General features: G+C 35.3%; 1 protein-coding gene across 1 annotated transcript; it reads right to left on the reverse strand.

Moving 5' to 3' along the window:
• Positions 1–452: 452 nt before the first annotated feature.
• Positions 453–19,294, reverse strand: LOC136275800 (uncharacterized). Its single transcript, XM_066085802.1, has 5 exons — positions 18,444–19,294; positions 15,292–17,858; positions 14,728–14,829; positions 12,077–13,596; positions 453–800 (listed from the first exon to the last, which is right to left on the reverse strand). Exons 1-5 carry the CDS (start codon positions 19,292–19,294, stop codon positions 453–455), a joined length of 5,388 nt encoding a protein of 1,795 aa, XP_065941874.1.
• Positions 19,295–19,815: the final 521 nt, after the last annotated feature.

The raw sequence follows: 19,815 nt of genomic DNA on the forward strand, positions 1-19,815 counted from the left end.
TATAACAGTTTGTCATTTTTGTTAAATTTTGAATGTCTTTATAATTAAAATTGTTGCATAAATAAAAAGAGAACATTGAATCAATTTTAATATATTTATTTAATTTATTAGCACTACATGTAATTTAAAACAATAAAATAATGTTTTAAAATTGCATAACATTTTATATACAGTTTTCTTTTTATTTTGACACATAGCACTATTTTATAACAAACTCATAAAAACAGGGTTGTCTAAAACATAAATAACAATTCAAAATGACATTAAGTTTTAAAAAGTATAATTCATACCAGTATATATACAATATTTACACATATACTTGTATGGGCACGGAGTCTGTCATAATGTCCTTTCACTTTCACTGTCACTATGTCAATGTCCTAAATAAAGAAGTTCCGAAGCTGAATCTGCGTAGGTCATAAGGTCGATGATCCCGTCTTGGTATCGCTCCTTCAGGGTCTGCAGTCTCCTCTTGATGTTCGCGTACTTCTTTGTTTCTGGATCTGTAGAATTTCTTTGCCATTCTGGATGTCCTTGAAGATCTTGATGACAGTGTAGATGTTTGGGTGCGCGTGTAGGGCCATCCTCTTCAGCTTCCCGTGCCATGCTTTTAAGTTGTTATTGGTCCGTGGTCCATTGGTTCCAAAGTGATTCCAAATAAGTCTGTCACCATTCACCCACTGTTCTGTCACATAGTCTGTAAAGGTCTCTCTCACTTCCGTAAGGTCGGCTTCATCGCGGTCTTCCAGGACCACACGTCTTCGATGCTGTCTAGAGGAACTAGGGGTAGGACGGCTGCTCTTCTTATCAGTTTCTTCACGTTCATTTATTTATTCACAGCTTGGACAAACTTGTTGAAGAAAGTGATTTTTTATCATAATTTTATCTCAGTCATAATTTAGATAATCATCATTTAAAATCTCTGATTTTAATTTATACCTTAAGAAATAATGTTTTATTCTTATTTTGTTAAGATGTAAGTTTAAAAATGAAGAAAGATATTTAATTTTAATTTTTTTTATTTAATGATTATTTTATTTCAGTGAAACATTTAGGTTATTAAAAAAAATATGGTATTTTTAATATAATGTTAGGTACATGCAGCCATTACCCGGTAGCACTATTTATTGCATCTTTTTTTGTCCCCCGTCGCAACGCGGTGCGGGGACATAGAAATGCCGTCCGTGTGTCCGTGCGTCCGTGTGTCCGTCCGTCACACTTTTTTGTAAGCGCTCTCATGCCTACAAATTTTGACGGATTTTCATTAAATTTATACCAAATGTTTTTACCACTATTACCTTGGTCAAGTTCGAAAATCAGCATTGGTCGATACTTTTTGTTGGAGTTATGAGACTTTAACCACAATAATGACTCTGTTTTATCCAAAAATTGACCTTGTAAGTGCTCTCATGCCTACAAATTTTGACGGATTTTCATTAAATTTATACCAAATGTTTATACCACTATTACCTTGGTCAAGTTCGAAAATCAGCGTTGGTCGATACTTTTTGTTGGAGTTACGGGACTTTGACCGCAATAAAGACTCCGTTTTATCCAAAAATTGACCTTGTAAGCGCTCTCATGCCTACAAATTTTGTCGGATTTTCATTAAATTTATACCAGATGTTTATACCACTAATACTTTGGTCAAGTTCGAAAATCAGCATTGGTCGATCCTTTTTGTTGGAGTTATGGGACTTTGACCACAGTAATGACTCCAGTTTATCCGAAAATTGGCCTTATAAGCGCTCTCATGCCTACAAATTTTGACGGATTTTCATTAAATTTATACTAAATGTTTATATCACTAATACCTTGGTCAAGTTCCTAAATCAGCCTTGGTCGATAGACTCGATACTAGTATACTGCTTGACCGGCGGAGGACCCAGGAATTCTATTCTTGTTAAATTAAAAATAAGACAATGTCGTCTACCTGTGAACGAAAGTATATACAGGTAAAGTCTACCTGTGTCCCAAAGTATATACAGGTAAAGTCTACCTGTGTCCCCTTAGAGGGCCCCATAATTGCCTTGACCAATTATTATTTTTAATTGAGGAGTAGGCGTTCGGAGAACACACCGTTTAGTCTAACTACGGTGACCGTGGTTTGTGATCGAACTCGCCCCATAATGACAAGTGACGCTAAGATATAGCGCATGCGCATTATACAAAGACAGTCAGTCTATCATTTCCTATGGCGCCAGATATGAACATTATAACACGATCAGCATCAAAAAAGGTTTTATTGACATATAAATGTTTTAGTATATCTGTTAACTTAAACATACCAGCACAAGAACCATTGCTTTCACAGTAAATGACATCGACAGTTTCCTCAATTCCGTCATCCATGGAGGGAACTTCTACTTTTCTGGATTAGGCACAGGTTTAGTGTAATAGATATGATCAACAACACCATTGTCAACTAATTCAAATATTTCTGATGATTCTGTTTCATTGCCAACTAGAAATTTCTACCTACTTTTTACTCGATGATATTTGAAGAGTAGATCGCTGCGCTGCAGATTTGTTTCTTTTATTTGAAAGCAACGGAACCTCAGTTGCCGAAGCAGGTCTAAACATTATAGAAATTTTGAAAATTCAATCTTGAACGCATATGATTATTTTTTCCGTGATGCATATAGTACAAAACATATTATTGTCCTTATATTTTAAACATGACCAAATTCGTATCCACCTATCTTAAAAATGTCTGTCTTTCGTTTATTTATTTGTTGTTTACAACTTGTTGGTTCGTCTTTCCTTCGACATGCGTATTGGCTGTTTCTGATCTGTTCTTAACTTTTTATTTGGGGGCATACTTCACGCTCTATGTCCACCAACGCGGCGAAAGCCCTTGATTAAGATCACGCAGAATTAGAGACGTTGTTTTGGTTGTTTATTTCGATTTCAACCTATGAGATTTAATGTATTTGTGACCAAAAATACATGAGTCTTTTCCGTCTCCAGGTTTGTATCCACAGCGTGTACAAGGTTTCTGATAATCACCCTGCTTTTTGGTTTTCTTATACCGAAATTTTCTTTCAACTTTTTTTCTCATCATAGCGTTTCTTTATGAAATTTACCATTGAATCTTCTCCTGAGGAGTGGGACATTGTTGCGTTGTGGGCATTCCATGCAGTCCTGCAATATCTTGTGCTTTCTCCAACGTTAGGTCACTGCCAACATTGACAAGTTTTTCGCCTATGTTTGTGTTCTGAGTTCCAATAACAAGACGGTCTCGAAAAATATTGTTTGCTTCTTCATGAATGCATTCTTTCACCAATAGCTTGTGGTTGGTAACAAACTGATCAAGAGTATATCCTTCCGTTTGAAAACGGCTGTGGAATTTATATGTTATTTATCAGAGTCGTTCTTGGTTTTACATAAGCTTCAAACCTTCAGCGAATTCCTGTGTTCGAAAAAAGTGAAATTTACGGGTACCACGGCCCAGTGTGTTTCACTTGTCTCTGCGTGTGGCTGTTTGATAAATCATGAAACCTTGAGTAGGCGAAGCTCCCATTTGTACAATAACTTATAAAGTATCTGGAAATTATCATACAGGTAGCTGTACAGCAACTTCCACTTTCACTACATGGAAACCAAAACCCAAGAACACCAATTTATTTGCTTTAAAAATTGTTTTACAAGCAACAGACAAAAATTGTCTCACAATCAACCCCAAAAAATATCTGATTTTTCAGAAAATTAAAAAAATGTACTACTTCTCGGAATGTTTTAAAAATTGAGAGAAATTTTACATTTTTTAAAATACTGTCCATTTTTGGCATTAGTTACGTCAGAACCAAAGGAGCGCAATGATGTTGTTTTTTTGGCAGCACGACAGGTCGGTATCAGTTTCCATGTCGTCCTCGCGCTTTCTTTTATCCAAGAATTTCGCCACCCGAGGAGTAGGTTCCAATACTGCAGACACCTTCTTAAAAATATCGTCGCACTGTTGCTTGTATTGTTTACTGCCTTTTCTGAGCGATGACCCGTCCTCCGCATCATCTCTTGTACGAAATTCACTCCAAAAATATCTGATATCGGCAACAAGTTCTTCCTGTTTCTTTGTTTTCACAGTGTTGGTCAGTCACAGTTTCATTTTCTTTTAGGTTGATACCTTGTGAAGCAAGTGCTTTAATCATCTTATTTAAGAGGTTCCTCTGACGTATTCTGTTGATTTGGGCAGATACTTGCTGTCATTATCCTAAGATATAAGGCATAAAAAATGTTTTATTCATAAATGTGTAGTGCAACCAGGATAAAAATTGTACAACTAGTTCATGGTTTCACATGAAAGGAAATTGAAACTGTGTTATGACATTTAATTACTTTATAGATCCTTAATCCAATTGGAAACTTTTTCGTTGCAAAAAAAGACTACATCCTTCTCAATGATTCCTTCATATATTACAAAGTCCTTGGTCCTAGCTTTACATACCAATGTCTGTTCTCCCTTCGTAAAAAAATACCTCTTTAAACGTGTACCTAAATGGATGCAAATACCGCAAAACTCGTTTATAACGAATTTCAAGGGACCATAGAAAAAACCTCGTTATTCGCTATACGTTTTAAACGAATTCGTAAAACATATTATAGCGAATTCGTTATGAAATAATTAAGGGTTATTGCGGCTAACAGTTTTCTAAATTATCGTAAGTTATAAAATAAGTATTACCGTCATTTACAAAAAATGTCAATATAACCATTTCATTTCAATTTTTTAAAAAATTCCGTATACTATTTGAATTTGAGTATTTTATATATGCATCTTAAAATTGCATGTTTCTTCAATGAAATTCAAAATGGAAAAAATTCGTTATATAAATGATAAAATACGTTAAAATTTTGCCAGTGGGGGTCTTAAAATTACTTCGTTATAGCCGTAAATTGTTATAGCCGTGTTCGTTATATACATCAATGTTCTATAGGTATATATAGGAAATTTGCCGGGACATGAATAATAATTCGTTATAGCCGTAAATTCGCTATATCCGTGTTCGTTACATTCGAGTTTTGCTGTAATAACTTTCCAAAAAGCCTGCCTGACTAAACAAAATTATTCAGAAACATGGGAGTAACAATTAGGCTATCTTTTAAGAAAGGAATACTAGTTTTTGGCGCAGATCATAAGAATATAATTTGATTTCAGATTTAAGAAAAAATGTCAGTTTTCTTCGATATAGTGCATGAACATGTATTAGATAAATAAGATATGAACCATCATTTTGTATTTTTACGGCAAGGGACTTCTCAGCGGAATACTGATAAAAGAGGTGCTTTTCTGTCCAATGTTTATACTTAGATTTGATGTGAAGGACGATAACTGAGAGACAGCCGTTTATCGGACAGGACATGTCTGGGGAAGAAACACGTTTTTTTTATATCGGTAGTTTATGAACTCGAAAACACGTGGCCGCTTGTAGCTGGTGGACTGTACAGATATATGACGTCACAATATCCCGATCATCCGCATTTTCTGAACTTGTGTTTTTTGAATATTGCCCCATCATTAGAAAATAGGATTGCCAGCTAGATGGCGAAGCCTCGACTGCAGAAAAAGAAAAGATTCCTAAGTGTCTGCAAGGCAATCTATAAAAAGCAGTGAGAATATTGAGCCAGAAAATAATGAGCAGGCATGGGCACGATTACTTAAAAATGTAAACGATTACATATGGTAATTTTGTGTAATCAACTATTAATCGATTACACGGATAGTTGTCATATACTCGATTACTTTAAAACAAGGTTTCGATTAATAACCGATTACTTTTATGATTTTCCCCTAAAATGTAAATGATACCTCTTCTGAACATACTGTATATTACACTCTTCAAGTTGATTTGGATTTTGAGTTAAATAGGGATTTTCATTAAGAATGATTTTAAAATTTGAGACGTCATATTTCAATCTTATTTGAATAACATTTGATAATTTTTACTGCTTATTCAAATTTAAATGCCAAGGTATAATCAATATGGAGAGATCAGTCTGTTAATTAAGTTAACGAGTTTGGGTTATTGTATGGTTTAAGTAAAATCTTGACCGTGCAACTTTAGCCATCAAAATTAATCCGTTATTATTGGTTTATTTAAAATAACAATTTGATTGAAATTTGATAATTAAAATAGATCTTAGGATATCCGGATGCCCCTCAGTCGTTCCATTTATTCGTTAACTTGAGCAGAATGACGTCTGTTTAAATAGTCTAAAAAAATTGTGCTCAAAGATTCTTATTCTGTTACAGGTTTTTTTGGTTTTTTCATGTAGAGTCATCAGTTCTTCTACTTGAGAAGATGTACTACTTGCTTCTTCTTTTTCCTTGATTATGTCTTGAACTGCAGACCATATTTGTCCTATTTTCTCTGTGAGTTATATACTGCTTGAAAATGTCTCAACCTCCTAATAGTACTGATTTTTAATAACGTAATGACTGTCACTTCAAAACCACAATCCCTTAAAATCATTTTATATCTGATGCTCTGATCCCTGAAACATTCCAACTATCAAATATTTACCCGGAAACGTTCATGTTGTAATGATTCTCTAATAATGTTTGTTACCACTTCACGTTTTGGATAATTAAAAGTTGCACTTATTTCTGGGCCTCAAATTAGTCAGTCACAGGTTTTAAAATATAATTAAATTATGCATATTAAATGCTGCTTATCCAAAACTGCTGCATTGTTTATCATGAGAAAAAAAAAATAAGGGCTATTGCAAGAAAAAAATCCACAGGGAAGCAGTCGCAAGGTTAGTTTGACTTTCACTTTACAAGAAACTTATACCGAGTTTGAAATTTCAACAAAAATAAAAATGCATGTGACTTGATGAAACATCCTGCGCATCAAGCATTGCCCAGTTTCAATAAATGTTGTATCTATTTAATAAGGCTACTGAGAAATTTCTTCTCTTTGAACACAAGTTAAAGACTGTCACATTTTCTGCTCTCTCAAAGATATCATTTGCTTTGTTTAAACATTCTTCAAACTTCTTTACTAAGGCATTTCTCTTATTCTTTAGTTTATCTAAAATGCCATTAAATTACTTTATCTTTTTTACCCAACAATTATCCTTTCTTGAAACTGTCAATTTTACGGGGGTTGATTAAATTACGTAGATTTCTCACTGTAGTTTTTCTATCTTTGAAACTGATAACATAGTTCTCACTAAATAACATGTTTTTCTTAGCGTGTTTAAAAGAGATTGCTTTATAGAGCTTTGTCGTACAAGTAAACATCAAATTGATTTAAAAAGATGGTCATCATACAATTGCTTTAAAAAAGATGGTTAGTCTACGAATTCTAAAATTATATTTCCATGATATATGATATTTTCTATCTGGCTATATATTCTGGTGGTTTAGATAAAAATGTACAATTACTTAAATAAAAAGCATTAATTTACAGTTTGCATGCTATTTTGATACATGATACATGCTAATATATCAAGTAAACTGGCATGGTTTATTTTTAATATAACATGGGTTGCATTTCGAAATAATACATGCAATCAAATAAGAAATGTTCCGTTTTTAGAAACATTTTATAGCAACAAATTAATTTGTTTTCTTTTCAAATGTGTATATTTTTTAAGAAGAAAACTGATAAATGGAACAATGGATACATTTTTGTTAGGTAGTTTTGTTTCATATACATGTGTATTTATAAATGTCTTGTACTGAGGCTGTGAAGAGGGTGTGGAGGAACATGCTGGATGAGAACAAGAGGAAGGAAAATGGGAAAGTTCAAAGTCACAGGGAAAGAAATAAAGCAGAAAAGCTTAAGAGAAATGCAATTGTTTTGTTTAAATATAAATGGTCAAAGCAACAACAAACATTATTTATACAGGTATAAGCTTTAGTTAAATAAAAATCCATGTTTTAAGTGTTTTGGTTGCAAAAATATATGATTGCTACATAAAAACGAAATTATTTTAACTGTACATATACTTTATTAATTAGGTAATTTGTATTAACATGTGTATGAAGCCGCAGCGGAGGACACTGAAAATCTCGGGAAAACAGAAGAGTAGGATGATTCAGCTAGAGCGAGATGAATTTTTCACGCGGGAGGAAAAGAAATCTGTCAAGCGCGCGTTCTTCGTAGAGACCATGTCCCCGGAAGTTAGCGATGACCCAGATAGCAGGACGTCATTTGACATTTGTTGGGCCAACAATGTTCCTTATGTTGGGCCACGGTATGCATTTAACATTGGGCCAACGGCAATTTGCTCATCGGCCCTTAATCCGACCAACTTGTTGGTTTACTGTTGGGCCAATGTAACAGACAAGATTGTGCCATTGTTTGGCCAATGTAGTCATTTAATGTTGGACAAACATCATTTTTATACAGTTGGACCAATGTGAGTAATTAATATTGGGCTAACGGCAATTTGCTCATCGGCCCTTAATCGGACCATCTTGTTGGTTTACTGTTGGGCCAATATAACAGACAAGGTCGGGCCATTGTATTCATTTTAATGTTGGACAAACATCATTTTTGTACAGTTGGGCCAATGTAAGCAATTAATATTGGGCCAACGGCAATTTGCTTATCGGCTCTTAATCGGACCATCTTGTTGGTTTACTGTTGGGCCAATGTAGCGGATAATATAGGGTCATTGTTGGGCCACTGTACATTTTCAATTTGGGGCTAAAATTATTTTTAGCTAATGCTCATTTGTCCTCAAAATTGAAACATTCATTGTTAGACTAGTTTTGTAATACAAAAAAATAAAATGTAGTTAGGTTTATTGGTAAAAAAATAGCCCTTTTTAAATACCATATATGCAAGAATAATACATTTTCACAAAAACCCATAGGATAACCTTCAACAAGGAATGTAAGTTAAGTGGTTCTACATTTCCGCAAAATATACCTAAGCGAAAAAAGAGTAGATTAATTGTTACATATTTTATTGCTCAATTCATGTAGAAAACATTTATTAATAACAAGAAATAATGCTCACTTTTAGTAGCTAGTACATGTATAATTAAAACCTCGCTCTTATGTTAATAAACAAGTTCACTGCGTAAAGCGGTAGAGTTCACAAGTATGCAATAAGCAACTGAAACACGATGCCAATGGGCCAAATCGCTCACCTGAGAACAATAGACATAACTAGACGCGATCTCGTTGCGAGCAACGAGAGGTCTTCCGTTTGAATTAACTTTGAAAAGCTATCAGGGTAGTTGTTTTTTTCTTGCATGTCTTAACACCTTTTCAAATTCCGTTTAACCCTCTGTAAGGATTTCAATAGACATATATTTATGCTGGAAATAAAAGCGTTTCTATTAAAACGGAAATTAGTATAATCAATTTTTTCGAAGAAATATTCTTAAATCCAAGCAGAATAAAGGGAAAAAACCAAACATTCTCATTCGGGGATTGAACACGGGTCGTCTGGACACAAGTTCATCAGATTAGCCATTATGCCACGGGAAGCCTCGCTTCAGATGTTGGAGCCCGAAAGTTCGATTACTGAGTATGCCTAGATCGATTTTTAAAACAAATTACATATGTCGCATTTACTAAAGCATGTCTATCGAAAAATAACAGAAAAATATTTAAAAACAAAAAAGTTGAAAATTCAATGTTTTAGTTCTTTCTGGTGACGAACGGAAATGGCGTCGGACGTTCATATATGCGATGGGCACTTCGGCTGAGGTCATAATTCAATTGTTGGATGAAATCTAAATTTTTCAGATAGTTTAAGGTAAGAGTTTTCAAAAAATAAAATTAAATTTATTCAAAACAAGTTAAATAACTTCAAAAAACTTTAAATATGATATCTAAGTTGCTCATGCGATAGGTATTAAAATTCGATGAAGCATTTGTTTGTTTGTGTTGTTTCATCATGTGAAATACATATAAATACTTGTGAAAACAACTAAATTTTAAAATCAATATCTCGTTAAAAAAACGCATCCTCTTCTCTTTCGTCTGTTTGCAACTAAGTTTGTAGCACTTGCCATGTATTTCTGGAATTTATCACGTTACAAACAAAAAATACGGATTTGAAAAATAACGAATAGCACGTATTAATTATCTAGCTGCGACTAGCATTATAATACACACAACTTATTTTAATATTTTATGTGAAGCTAACATATCCTATATTAATTGAGTACGCTTAGAGCTAGTACTCATATTGGAAAGAACACATGTACGATAAACCGGAAGTCACTCCACACTCTGATTAGCTATATATATAGTGTAACATGTTCAATACACATAAGCTGTTTCTGTTACACTTGAATAGGTATTTAATCTTCGTATCTCATTCATGCTACACTGTTTTTTGAATCGTACATAAAATAATAAACTCAGTTCCGTAATTACTCGTTTTATGAATTTGGCAACTATCATTGTTAGATCGATAGTGTGTCTATTTAAACTCATTATCGGTAACTATGACTGTGTTTCAACGAAATTTTATAAATATGTAGTAAACTGCACAAAACACCCAAGCTGCAATCCTCATTAACATACATCCTACAAGTTTTAGGTTACAATAGTTTGAAAAGTGTGAATATTGTCGGGGGTAGAAGTGTGTGAAGTAATGACACCAAATATGTTTACCTGACCGGAAAAAATGAATCGACTTCTAGATAGACCAGGTAAAAGTAATTCTTCCGCTTTTCGATATACTTAACAAAAGCGGGGTATTCTAGATTATCGTATTCATGTTTTTAAAATCATTTATTTAGAGAAAACGGTCGGGACCGGTGATCGATTCGACATTAGCGGGGTATTCCTTGTTCAAGATACCAATACGTACCTGTATATCCATTATCTTAACAATATAATAAGCATGCATTTCTGAAGCACTGTGGTATTTAGCACACAAAGATATTTCGTGGTCGGCATCAAGTATGGAACATTTCAAGCATTTTCATCATTTGGATAAATTGTGACAACAACAGCATCATGATAACTAAAGTACGTGGACATTTTGTTCACGCCCACTTGCAAAGATCCAGACACATACACATGGTCAAGAATCGTTGCCCCTTCTGTTGTATTGAAAGAAACAAGCTGCCTAAATCCCTGATTTTTCATGAACGATTGTATTGGTCCTATCAAGTGTGCATCCTCATTGAAGTCCCCAATGCAAACTATGTTCCAGTTGTCTTTCCTATAATGTTCAAGTAACTTTTGAAGGCGCTGTAGAAACTTGCATGCAATGGTTGTGCCGGGGCGATATAAAGTAAGAATTACTGTATGAATGCTTTGTAAATTGACAGCAATACCTTCAATGTTGTTGACAGGAAGAAAGTTAACTGTTTTATCATTTTCATTCCCTTTAATGTACACAGCAACTCCACCACCCTTTGCAAAACGTTTGGTATGGAAATCTATAGACTGATCATCATATGCATTTCCTCTTGCTTGAGAGTGGAAAGAAAATCCATCCAAAGAAAAGTTGAACAGATTTTCATTTGGTCTCAACCAAGTCTCTGTCAAACTGATTAAATCTGCTTCTGTAAAACGCAAATCGTGTTGCAGATCTGAAAAGTGTGCTTTAAGACTCTGAATGTTGTGAAGTATAATTCTGGTACACAGAGATGACCTCTCAAAGCTATTTGGAAACTTCAATTTATTCATACCAAAGAGGGCACTTTTTACTTCAGCATCAGCATATACCTTTTTATCTAATGTATTGACATCGTTAGTTTCAATGAACAATCCGTCTTTGGATTTCACTCTTGTTAACGCAACATATCCTTGACCTGCAGAAAATATTCGGTCTAAATTGACAACGACTTTGTCAACTGTCATTCCTTGAACCTTATGAGCTGTACACGCCCATGATAGTCGTAAAGGAAACTGGTGTCTGATAAATGATTTTGATTTCTTTTCAACCACTTCCTCTTGCACCCTCTCGATTAAGACAACATTTCCTTCTGGTGTTTTTCTCCCAGTTCTTTGTCCAACATTCTTGTTATCAAATATCACACCAACTGCAAGAACATGATCTACATTTCCATCTTTTAATAAAAAATGCAAAATTTTTCCCATGACACCGTTTACAAGTCCGTCCTCTACATTACAATTTCGAGTGAGCATTACCCGTGCATTCGGCGCAATCAAAAGGGAACTGGAGAGACCGTCTGATTTTGATCTAGATATAGGCTTTTTTCTCAGTGTGAGTTTCCCTGTTGCTGTGTTTTTCTCGAAATCCTGAGCATCAATCTCAACAAAATCATTGCAACTTTTACGCAGCATTTTAAGATTGTAATTGTTTACTTCGTCGTTTGTAGCATATACATGTAACACATCCTCTGGTCCCTGCCTAACACACTCACGAAGCATGGACAAGGTTTCAGTATTAAGAGGTTCCTGCAATTCCCGTGTACGCAGAGAATTAAGAACTTCTGCAAATGGTACATCCTGCTTTTGTCTCATGATTTCTGATAACTCTACAACTTTGAACAATTCTTGCCAATGATCAACTGGATATGAAATATTGTCTTTGTAGAGTCTTTCATCTTTACGTTGTTTGACAGGAGGTAGTTGGTAAAAGTCACCTACCGCAATGACACTGACTCCCCCAAACGGCTCTTTGCTCTTTTTTATTTGCACAAGCCTTTCATGGATATAATACAATAGTCTCTTGTAAACCATTGACACTTCATCAATTACCAGTACATTAAGATCTCGAAGCTGTATCCTTAATTCACTAAGAGTCTGTTCTTTTAATGGTTCATATGGTAGACGCATATACTTTGGCAGAGAAAACAGGTGATGGATTGTATTTCCACCAATGTTGAATGCAGCTGTTCCTGTGAAAGCAGTCAGCAGTACTGCTAAACTATCTGGCGTTGACATGTTCTTTGCAAGCAAACGTGAAGCTTCATAATGAATAGCCTTGATAACATGACTTTTTCCGGTACCTGCACCACCTGTTATAAATATGTGAAAGGGGTCTGGGTTTTGTCCTGTTGATTTCTCTAGACACCAGTCTCTTACATAATAAAATATGCTTCTCTGTGTCTCATTAAGATTTTGGATTATCTGCATGGCTTCTTCTCTGGATTGGTTATTTTGTTGCACTTTGAACATGACATCAGCTGAATTTGCCTCGGTTTCCATATCTGGTATTTCATCGACATTATCATTCAAAACATTCAGTTTACTTCTTTCTTCCATACATTCCTTTCGTATTAATTCAGTTTCTGGACATAAACTTGCCCATGCATCCTGCGGTTCCCCGATAGTCTCAAACGTTTCTTGTGCATTCGCTATTATTTCTTCATTTTCCGCAAATTTTGCATGATTTCTATCGACCAATAACTTAACTGCCTGTAAGTTGTGATCATTTGCAATTTTCACATGACCATTCTCATAAAATGTCTGATAGAGATCAAAACCTGGTGGTTTTAATTGAGATCCTCTCTCGTGAGGTAGGAAGAGCTGTAGGAGACACTGATAGTATTTTTCAGACATTTTGTCAACATTAAATCTTGGGTATCTAATGACAGCTGGTTTTGTTCTTGTTCTCTTTTGTATAAATCCCTTTGAATTCAGCAATTCGAATACATTTTCATTTGGAGTCTTCGGAACCTGTGACTTTGCAAGAACGCGGTATTCTGAACAGAATTCAGCCAAACACATGTCATGAAACATTGTCTTGTTCGGTCGATTTTCATACCTTTCAACAATGTTTGTCATCCATATATCCTCCTCATTTCCCTCCTCATTTGCTTCCTCTTTCTCCTTATGTGTCTTTTGTTTTATCTGAAAAAGCGGTTTGCTTAAACGGGTTGGGTTTTCTCCCACTGGTACAAAAACTACTTTCCTTGAACACTCTTTCATTTTCAAATTACACACACGATATACAGCCTCTTGTGCACTCACTTCCCGGTGTTTCAAGTATGCAGAGCCAATTTTCTTCAATGTTTGACGTGCTTCACAGTTCCCTTCCTCTGCTTCAATCTTTGTTTGTTTAAGCAACATCCCCATTTCTCTTTCGGACTTTGAAATATAAGAAATGATATAAACTATGCAGCTAAATGGATCTAAAACAAATTGAATATCCATGTTTGCATCCCAGCACCTTAAAAGACATGAGTTGTACTGATTGATCCAAAGCTCACATGGTTCTCTTTGTAGAACAATTGCTTTCTTTTTTGTAATCATGTTATATGCTGTTTCGTATTGTTCTTGCGTCAATCCCAATGCATTGAAAATATCCTCTATTGTCCTTGAATAATTGTTGTCCAGTTGCATTTGATCCCAAACACTTATAAGCATATCTTTAGCAACGCTTTTCTCTGCCTCATTTTTAGTTTCTGCTTCAATATTTTGATCAATTTCATCAGTTTCAGGTGAAGTGATAAATGTGCGCAAGGAAGGCGGTCTAGGAAAATTAAACCTGCATTCCGAGCCTTTCTTTCTGCATGACTTGGAGTGTTTTTTACTGTGTTGTTGAACGGCTAGCACAATGTTTCTTAACTCAGCGTCTTTTTCCTCAGAAGGAACTGCGCAAGTTACATATTTATCGATGAAATTACAAACTGCCTCTTCGCCATCTTGATCAATTTTAGGAGAGTTTTCAACCCAATATAAGCAATGCATGTGAGGCGATCCTCTTTGTTGAAACTCAACTCTCTGAAAAAAGTCTACAACTTTTCCAATTGGTTCCGATGGCGATAAAATGACATCTCTCTGAAACAAGTGGAACCTGTGCTCAAACATCCTTGCAACAGTAACTGGATTACTTTTCAGTACTTCATTCTTTTCAGACCAATCCAACAAATCTGGATCTCTGTGGTCATTCTGTTGTTGTAAAATTGTTCTAATAGCATCATTCCATCTATGTTCTGCAGCAGAGAAAGAACAAAACCATGTAGGTATTCCCAACTGCCGAAGCATTGCAAAGAGATCTTTTTGGGCTGCAGACCAATATGCCGGTGTTCCACGTATAGGTTGCATAAACCGTAATGCCTCGTCATTTCTTAACAGCTTTGAAAGGGTTTCAGGGTCTTGTAACATATCTTGTGTAACTAATTTCTCACCACCAATCTTTGTGACAGATTTTCGAATTGAGATTTGAGTTTTCTCAATAACTTGATTCAGTTCTGACAAATATTGGCTGAAGAAAATGTAACTTGTATCTTTAGCAAATCGGTTATCTGCATTCATTAACCGGTTGTTGAAATATCTAGATAACGTTATCCTTTCCGACCTCTCGTCATTCCATGAAAACTTTCCGCTTGGGAAAAGATATGGGAAGGATTTAGCTTCGTTTCCTGGTTCTTGCAACATACGTACTGGATTTTTACCTTCTCCAGGTGCAATATTGTATATGTCATCAAAATAATGATCCAAAACTTCCTGTGCAATATCCAGTGGCTGTAAACAAGTATCAGTAGCCACTTCTTGGTTTTCTACATCGTCTAATTTTATTTCGTCAGTTACATCTGTAACTTCATCATAATCATTTTCTTTCCAATTTGTGTCTATTGTTACATTTGTATACCATTTGTTATTCTGTTTCAAATAATCTAAGGCAGCAAAAACATGCTTCGGGTCTACAAACTGATATTCAAAATATCCTTTGTAATTCAATTTCCTTTTCAATTTAACGCGCAACAACAAATTTTCATCTTCCTTAAGCGGTAGACTTGCTACTTTTTTCATGTCTGATGGCACACACACAACTGGTCCATGAACATTCTTCTGACCGCCATGAGGAAGCCCCATTACCTTCATAAAAGGTATTTGCAATGCAATTAGGTGTTTTTCGAGGCAATTCAAATCACAGAGTTCCTTCGGAATATCTTCTAAAAACAAATTGTTCACTGTCGCCTCCGCTGGTATTTTCCCTCTCAGAATCTTCCTATGACAGGTAAAGCAAATCCACAATGATGATTTTGTACAATTCGAAAGGCAATCCTCTGAACACTGATGGAAATACTTTTTCTGTATGCAGACCTCGGCTGCTAATGCTGCTTCCGTGTTCTTCTCATAAGTATTGGGATTGCATCTTTGGACTTGATTTTCAAATAAGAGTCTATTGCAACAACAACATATGTAATCAATGCCTTCCTTTACTTTACACTTAAATAAGTTTGCTACTTCCTTTTCGTTCTCTAGTTTTTGTCTTTTTGCTCTTCTTTGCTGTATTACTTCATCTTTTTTCTTTAATCTGACACAAGTACTTGATGCATACATTTCTTTACTATAGACTTTAGCTTTTGATCTGAAGGCTTCATCTGTTTCATACTTCATAGACCTTTTTCTTAGATTTCTTTTCCTGTACGATTCATCGGTATTGTATCTCCTAGTACTTGCAGAATTCACACGTTTTCTGTGAGCTTCATCACTTTTGTAGATCTGCTTACTCCTATTCTTTACATTTTCTCTGTGTTTTTCATCTGATTGGTATTTGGCTATACTTCTCTTCTTCATCTCTTCTCTATGCTTTGCATTAGTTTGATATTTCACTGTACTTCTTTTCTTTATCTCCTCTTTGTGTAAAGGATCTGTTCTGTATTTTTCTGTACTTCTCATTTTCACATCTACTTTATGTAAAGGATCTGTTCTGTATTTGTCTTTACTTCTCAATTTAACATCTTCTCTATGTAAACTGTTCCTCCTGTATTTCTCTGTACTCCTTGTTTTGAGATCTTCTCTATGTGCTGTGTCAGTATTATACTTGATACTACTTCTCCTTTTAAGATCATCTCTATGGGCATAATTATATCTGTACTTTTTTTTGCTTATCTCTTTCTTGACATCTCGAACTTTGTCATACAACTTCTTACTTCTATCTCTGTATTTGGTATCAGATCTATACTTTTCCCTGTATTTTTCCTTCACAGATAATTGGTAACTCTTGTGTTCTTTATACTTGAGAGCTGCTGCAGCTAATTTCCTGCTTCGTAGTTCTGGGTTCTGTTTATATTTCTCTTTCTGTATATTTTTTCGCCTTTGATAACATGTTAATCTTGATGAAGATTTTCCAATATTCCTCCTTTGCATAATATTTTCTCTTGTTTCCCCACGCATAAGAACTGTTTCATTACTATCACAGTCGACATGCATAGAAATCACAACATTGTAATGATTTTGATGTAAATGATGCAAATAAATTGCTCCACGTCTCTTGTTCAGACACTTGGTAACCATGTCCCCCGAGAACTTCAACCATCGACCTCCCGAATATGTAAAAATATCAACTCTCAAGAAGTGTGCCATTGCCAAAATCTCTAGCTCAGTTGCCCATGTCCCTTCTTGTGTCATCAATGAAGCAGAAAGATGACTCTCAATAGACTCCTGTCCATTACGTAGAAATGTTTTGAATAGCTCTTGATTTGCCATCATGTGTGCACAAACAGCACTCCGAATAGTGTTATAGAAATCTTCCGAGTTTGAGACACTGAAGGAAACTGCTCTGAAGAAACAATTCCCATCTCCAATAATTTCTTTTTCTGTTTCTGGTGAAGTTAATTCTTTTCCTACATCTTGAGCAATACCTACATTTTCAGTGCACATTAAAGGAACATTCAGTTCTTCACACAGATTCCTTTTGACACCTTCATTTAGAGGATTAAATGTAAACCCTTTGATTTCACTACAAATAATCATTAAATCATCATTCTGCAACTCTTCATCGTTCCCTTCTGATTCCCCTTCAGTACCAGCGGTCGTAGCAAATGGTTCAAACTCACTCTCTGTGTCTGTCATACCAGAAATTTTGCAATACACCCCAGTTAAATTACAAAGCACGTTCTCCGAGTATCCCATTGAAAAGGCTAAGGAATGAAGATGCATATAGACCTGCCCCAGATCAGCTAGAAGAATTCTTGTGCTTTTCCCATTCTCATTTACCATTCCATCAATAGACCTTGAGTGAGAATCAAACAGAAAAAAACCATGTTCAAATTTGCCAATTAAAAAAGAGTTTCCTCCATAACAAACAAAACAACCATCAGTATCTCCAAGAGATATTTCTAATGCTTCATTCAGTGGCAAGGCATGGAAATCTGCATAATTCAATTCATCACTAGGCAAAATCACACTGGTCAGTGGCTCATCTGGTTTAAAAATATATGACATCTCGAAACATTCAAAGAGTTGTGGTAGTTCCTCTACCAACAAGTATCTATTATTTATAGATGAACATCTTTGCAGAAATGTGTATAGTTCATTGCCTGTTATAAGAATTTTGTCCATGTCTTCTGATGTCCAATACATTACGTTTTTCATTTTGTGATAAGATATGCTTGCCAGACAATTTGCAACACACTGTGTACCAGCATTTTCCCCAAACATTGCATCTCCCTGATGGAATGACCCTTGAATTACTTTTTTTGAAACCAAACTAAAGTTTTCATTACGTGGGAATATAGCTTTTTTACCACCAGCAAATTTATTGTCACTTAGCTTTTCTTGCATATAATTTCTTTGCAATGTAATAACATTCCTTTGCCTTTTTCTCCCTCTTCCATCATTTTTACTGGCTTCAAGATCATTCTCATATTCTATTTTATCACTTACATCCTTCTTTGTTCTTGTCTCTTCATTTTGATACAGAATCACATCTATGGCATTCACACAGTTTTCATTTATATTCTCTGTAACGTCATTCTCATACAGATTCCTTGATATCTCATTATGATTGTCATACATATTCTCTGAAATCTTTATGCATTGGTTCTCTATCACATTCTTCAATTTCTCATTGTTTTGGTAATCATATATATCCTGTGATATATCATTGTTCTGGTTCTCATATATAGTTTCTAATATCTTGTGTTCGTTCAGAATATGTTTTGTTTTTCGTTCAGTATCCGTTTTGTTTCTCGTTAAGGTTTCCTCATCTTTTAGCATACTGCTGGTCTCCTCCTCCCTGGAGGTATCCAGCTGCGCCTGACCTGCTGAACCAGACACGTGCACGGTGTCCGGTCCAGGTGCCCTCGGTGGAGCACAAACCCACGCTGGGGAGTCAGGGGACGGTGCCTTGTCCTGTTCGCGGACAAACAGACGACTTCCTCGAGGAGATGGCAACCTCGGGGCAGGTGAGTGCATTCTCTCGGAACAAGAGGCCTGCACTCTGGCCAGGGGTTTTTTACTATGAGGAAACCCCATGGAAACCTGCCCCAGAAAATTACTGGGGGGAGCAGATATCGCTCCATCCATTCGTTCAACAGAAACGTTGGACTCCACAACCAGCTCAATGGGAGGAGTGTCTGGATACTGAGACTGCTGTCTCTTCTGCCTCATTCTGATTTTTTGTTTCTCCCTCTGCTTCCTGCCATCAAATGTTTTACGTTTTGGCATCTACAAAATGACAAAAAAAAGTCTTTGTGGTTAAATTCAAGATTCTCTTTTGATTCTCTGAAGCAGTATCATATCTTCCTCAAAACCGTTTACGTTGACTAGAAGTAATTTTTAGACTTGACATAATTTTCTTTCTAAATGCATTCTCAGTAGCTTAAAGTTTAATAAATAAAAGAAAGTTGTAAATTTAGACCATGAGGATTGTATTCTTATTTAAAAAATTCATTTCATACATTAGATCATTTTCTTTTTCTGAAATTCTACGAGTTCACCAACAATGCTGTTTATTCAAGAAATTTTAATTCGTTCTATTTCCAACTACATAATAAACCTTGAAATCACAATAGTTTCCAGTATATACATGTGTAAGTTCATAAATCAAAGGACAACTCTGGGCTTGCCCCCGCTTCCGCCCCCCCCCCAAAAAAAAACAACCTCCACTTACGCTTTCAATATATGCCCTAAAATTTACAGTTTGTTATAATCTCATAAAAGTACACATATATATACCAATATGATCT

Source organism: Magallana gigas, chromosome 1, assembly GCF_963853765.1.
Source record: "Magallana gigas chromosome 1, xbMagGiga1.1, whole genome shotgun sequence".
Lineage (NCBI taxonomy): Eukaryota > Metazoa > Mollusca > Bivalvia > Ostreida > Ostreidae > Magallana > Magallana gigas.

Coding starts and splice junctions, on each gene's coding strand:
- LOC136275800 (XM_066085802.1), bottom strand. CDS start 19,294: ATGCCAAAACGTAAAACATTTGATGGCAGGAAGCAGAGGGAGAAACAA. Junction 14,830..15,291: donor CAATATTGCACCTGGAGAAG/GTAAAAATCCAG, acceptor TCTCTGCTGCAG/AACATAGATGGAATGATGCT. Junction 801..12,076: donor TGATTGCGCCGAATGCACGG/GTAATGCTCACT, acceptor ACTGATAAGAAG/AGCAGCCGTCCTACCCCTAG.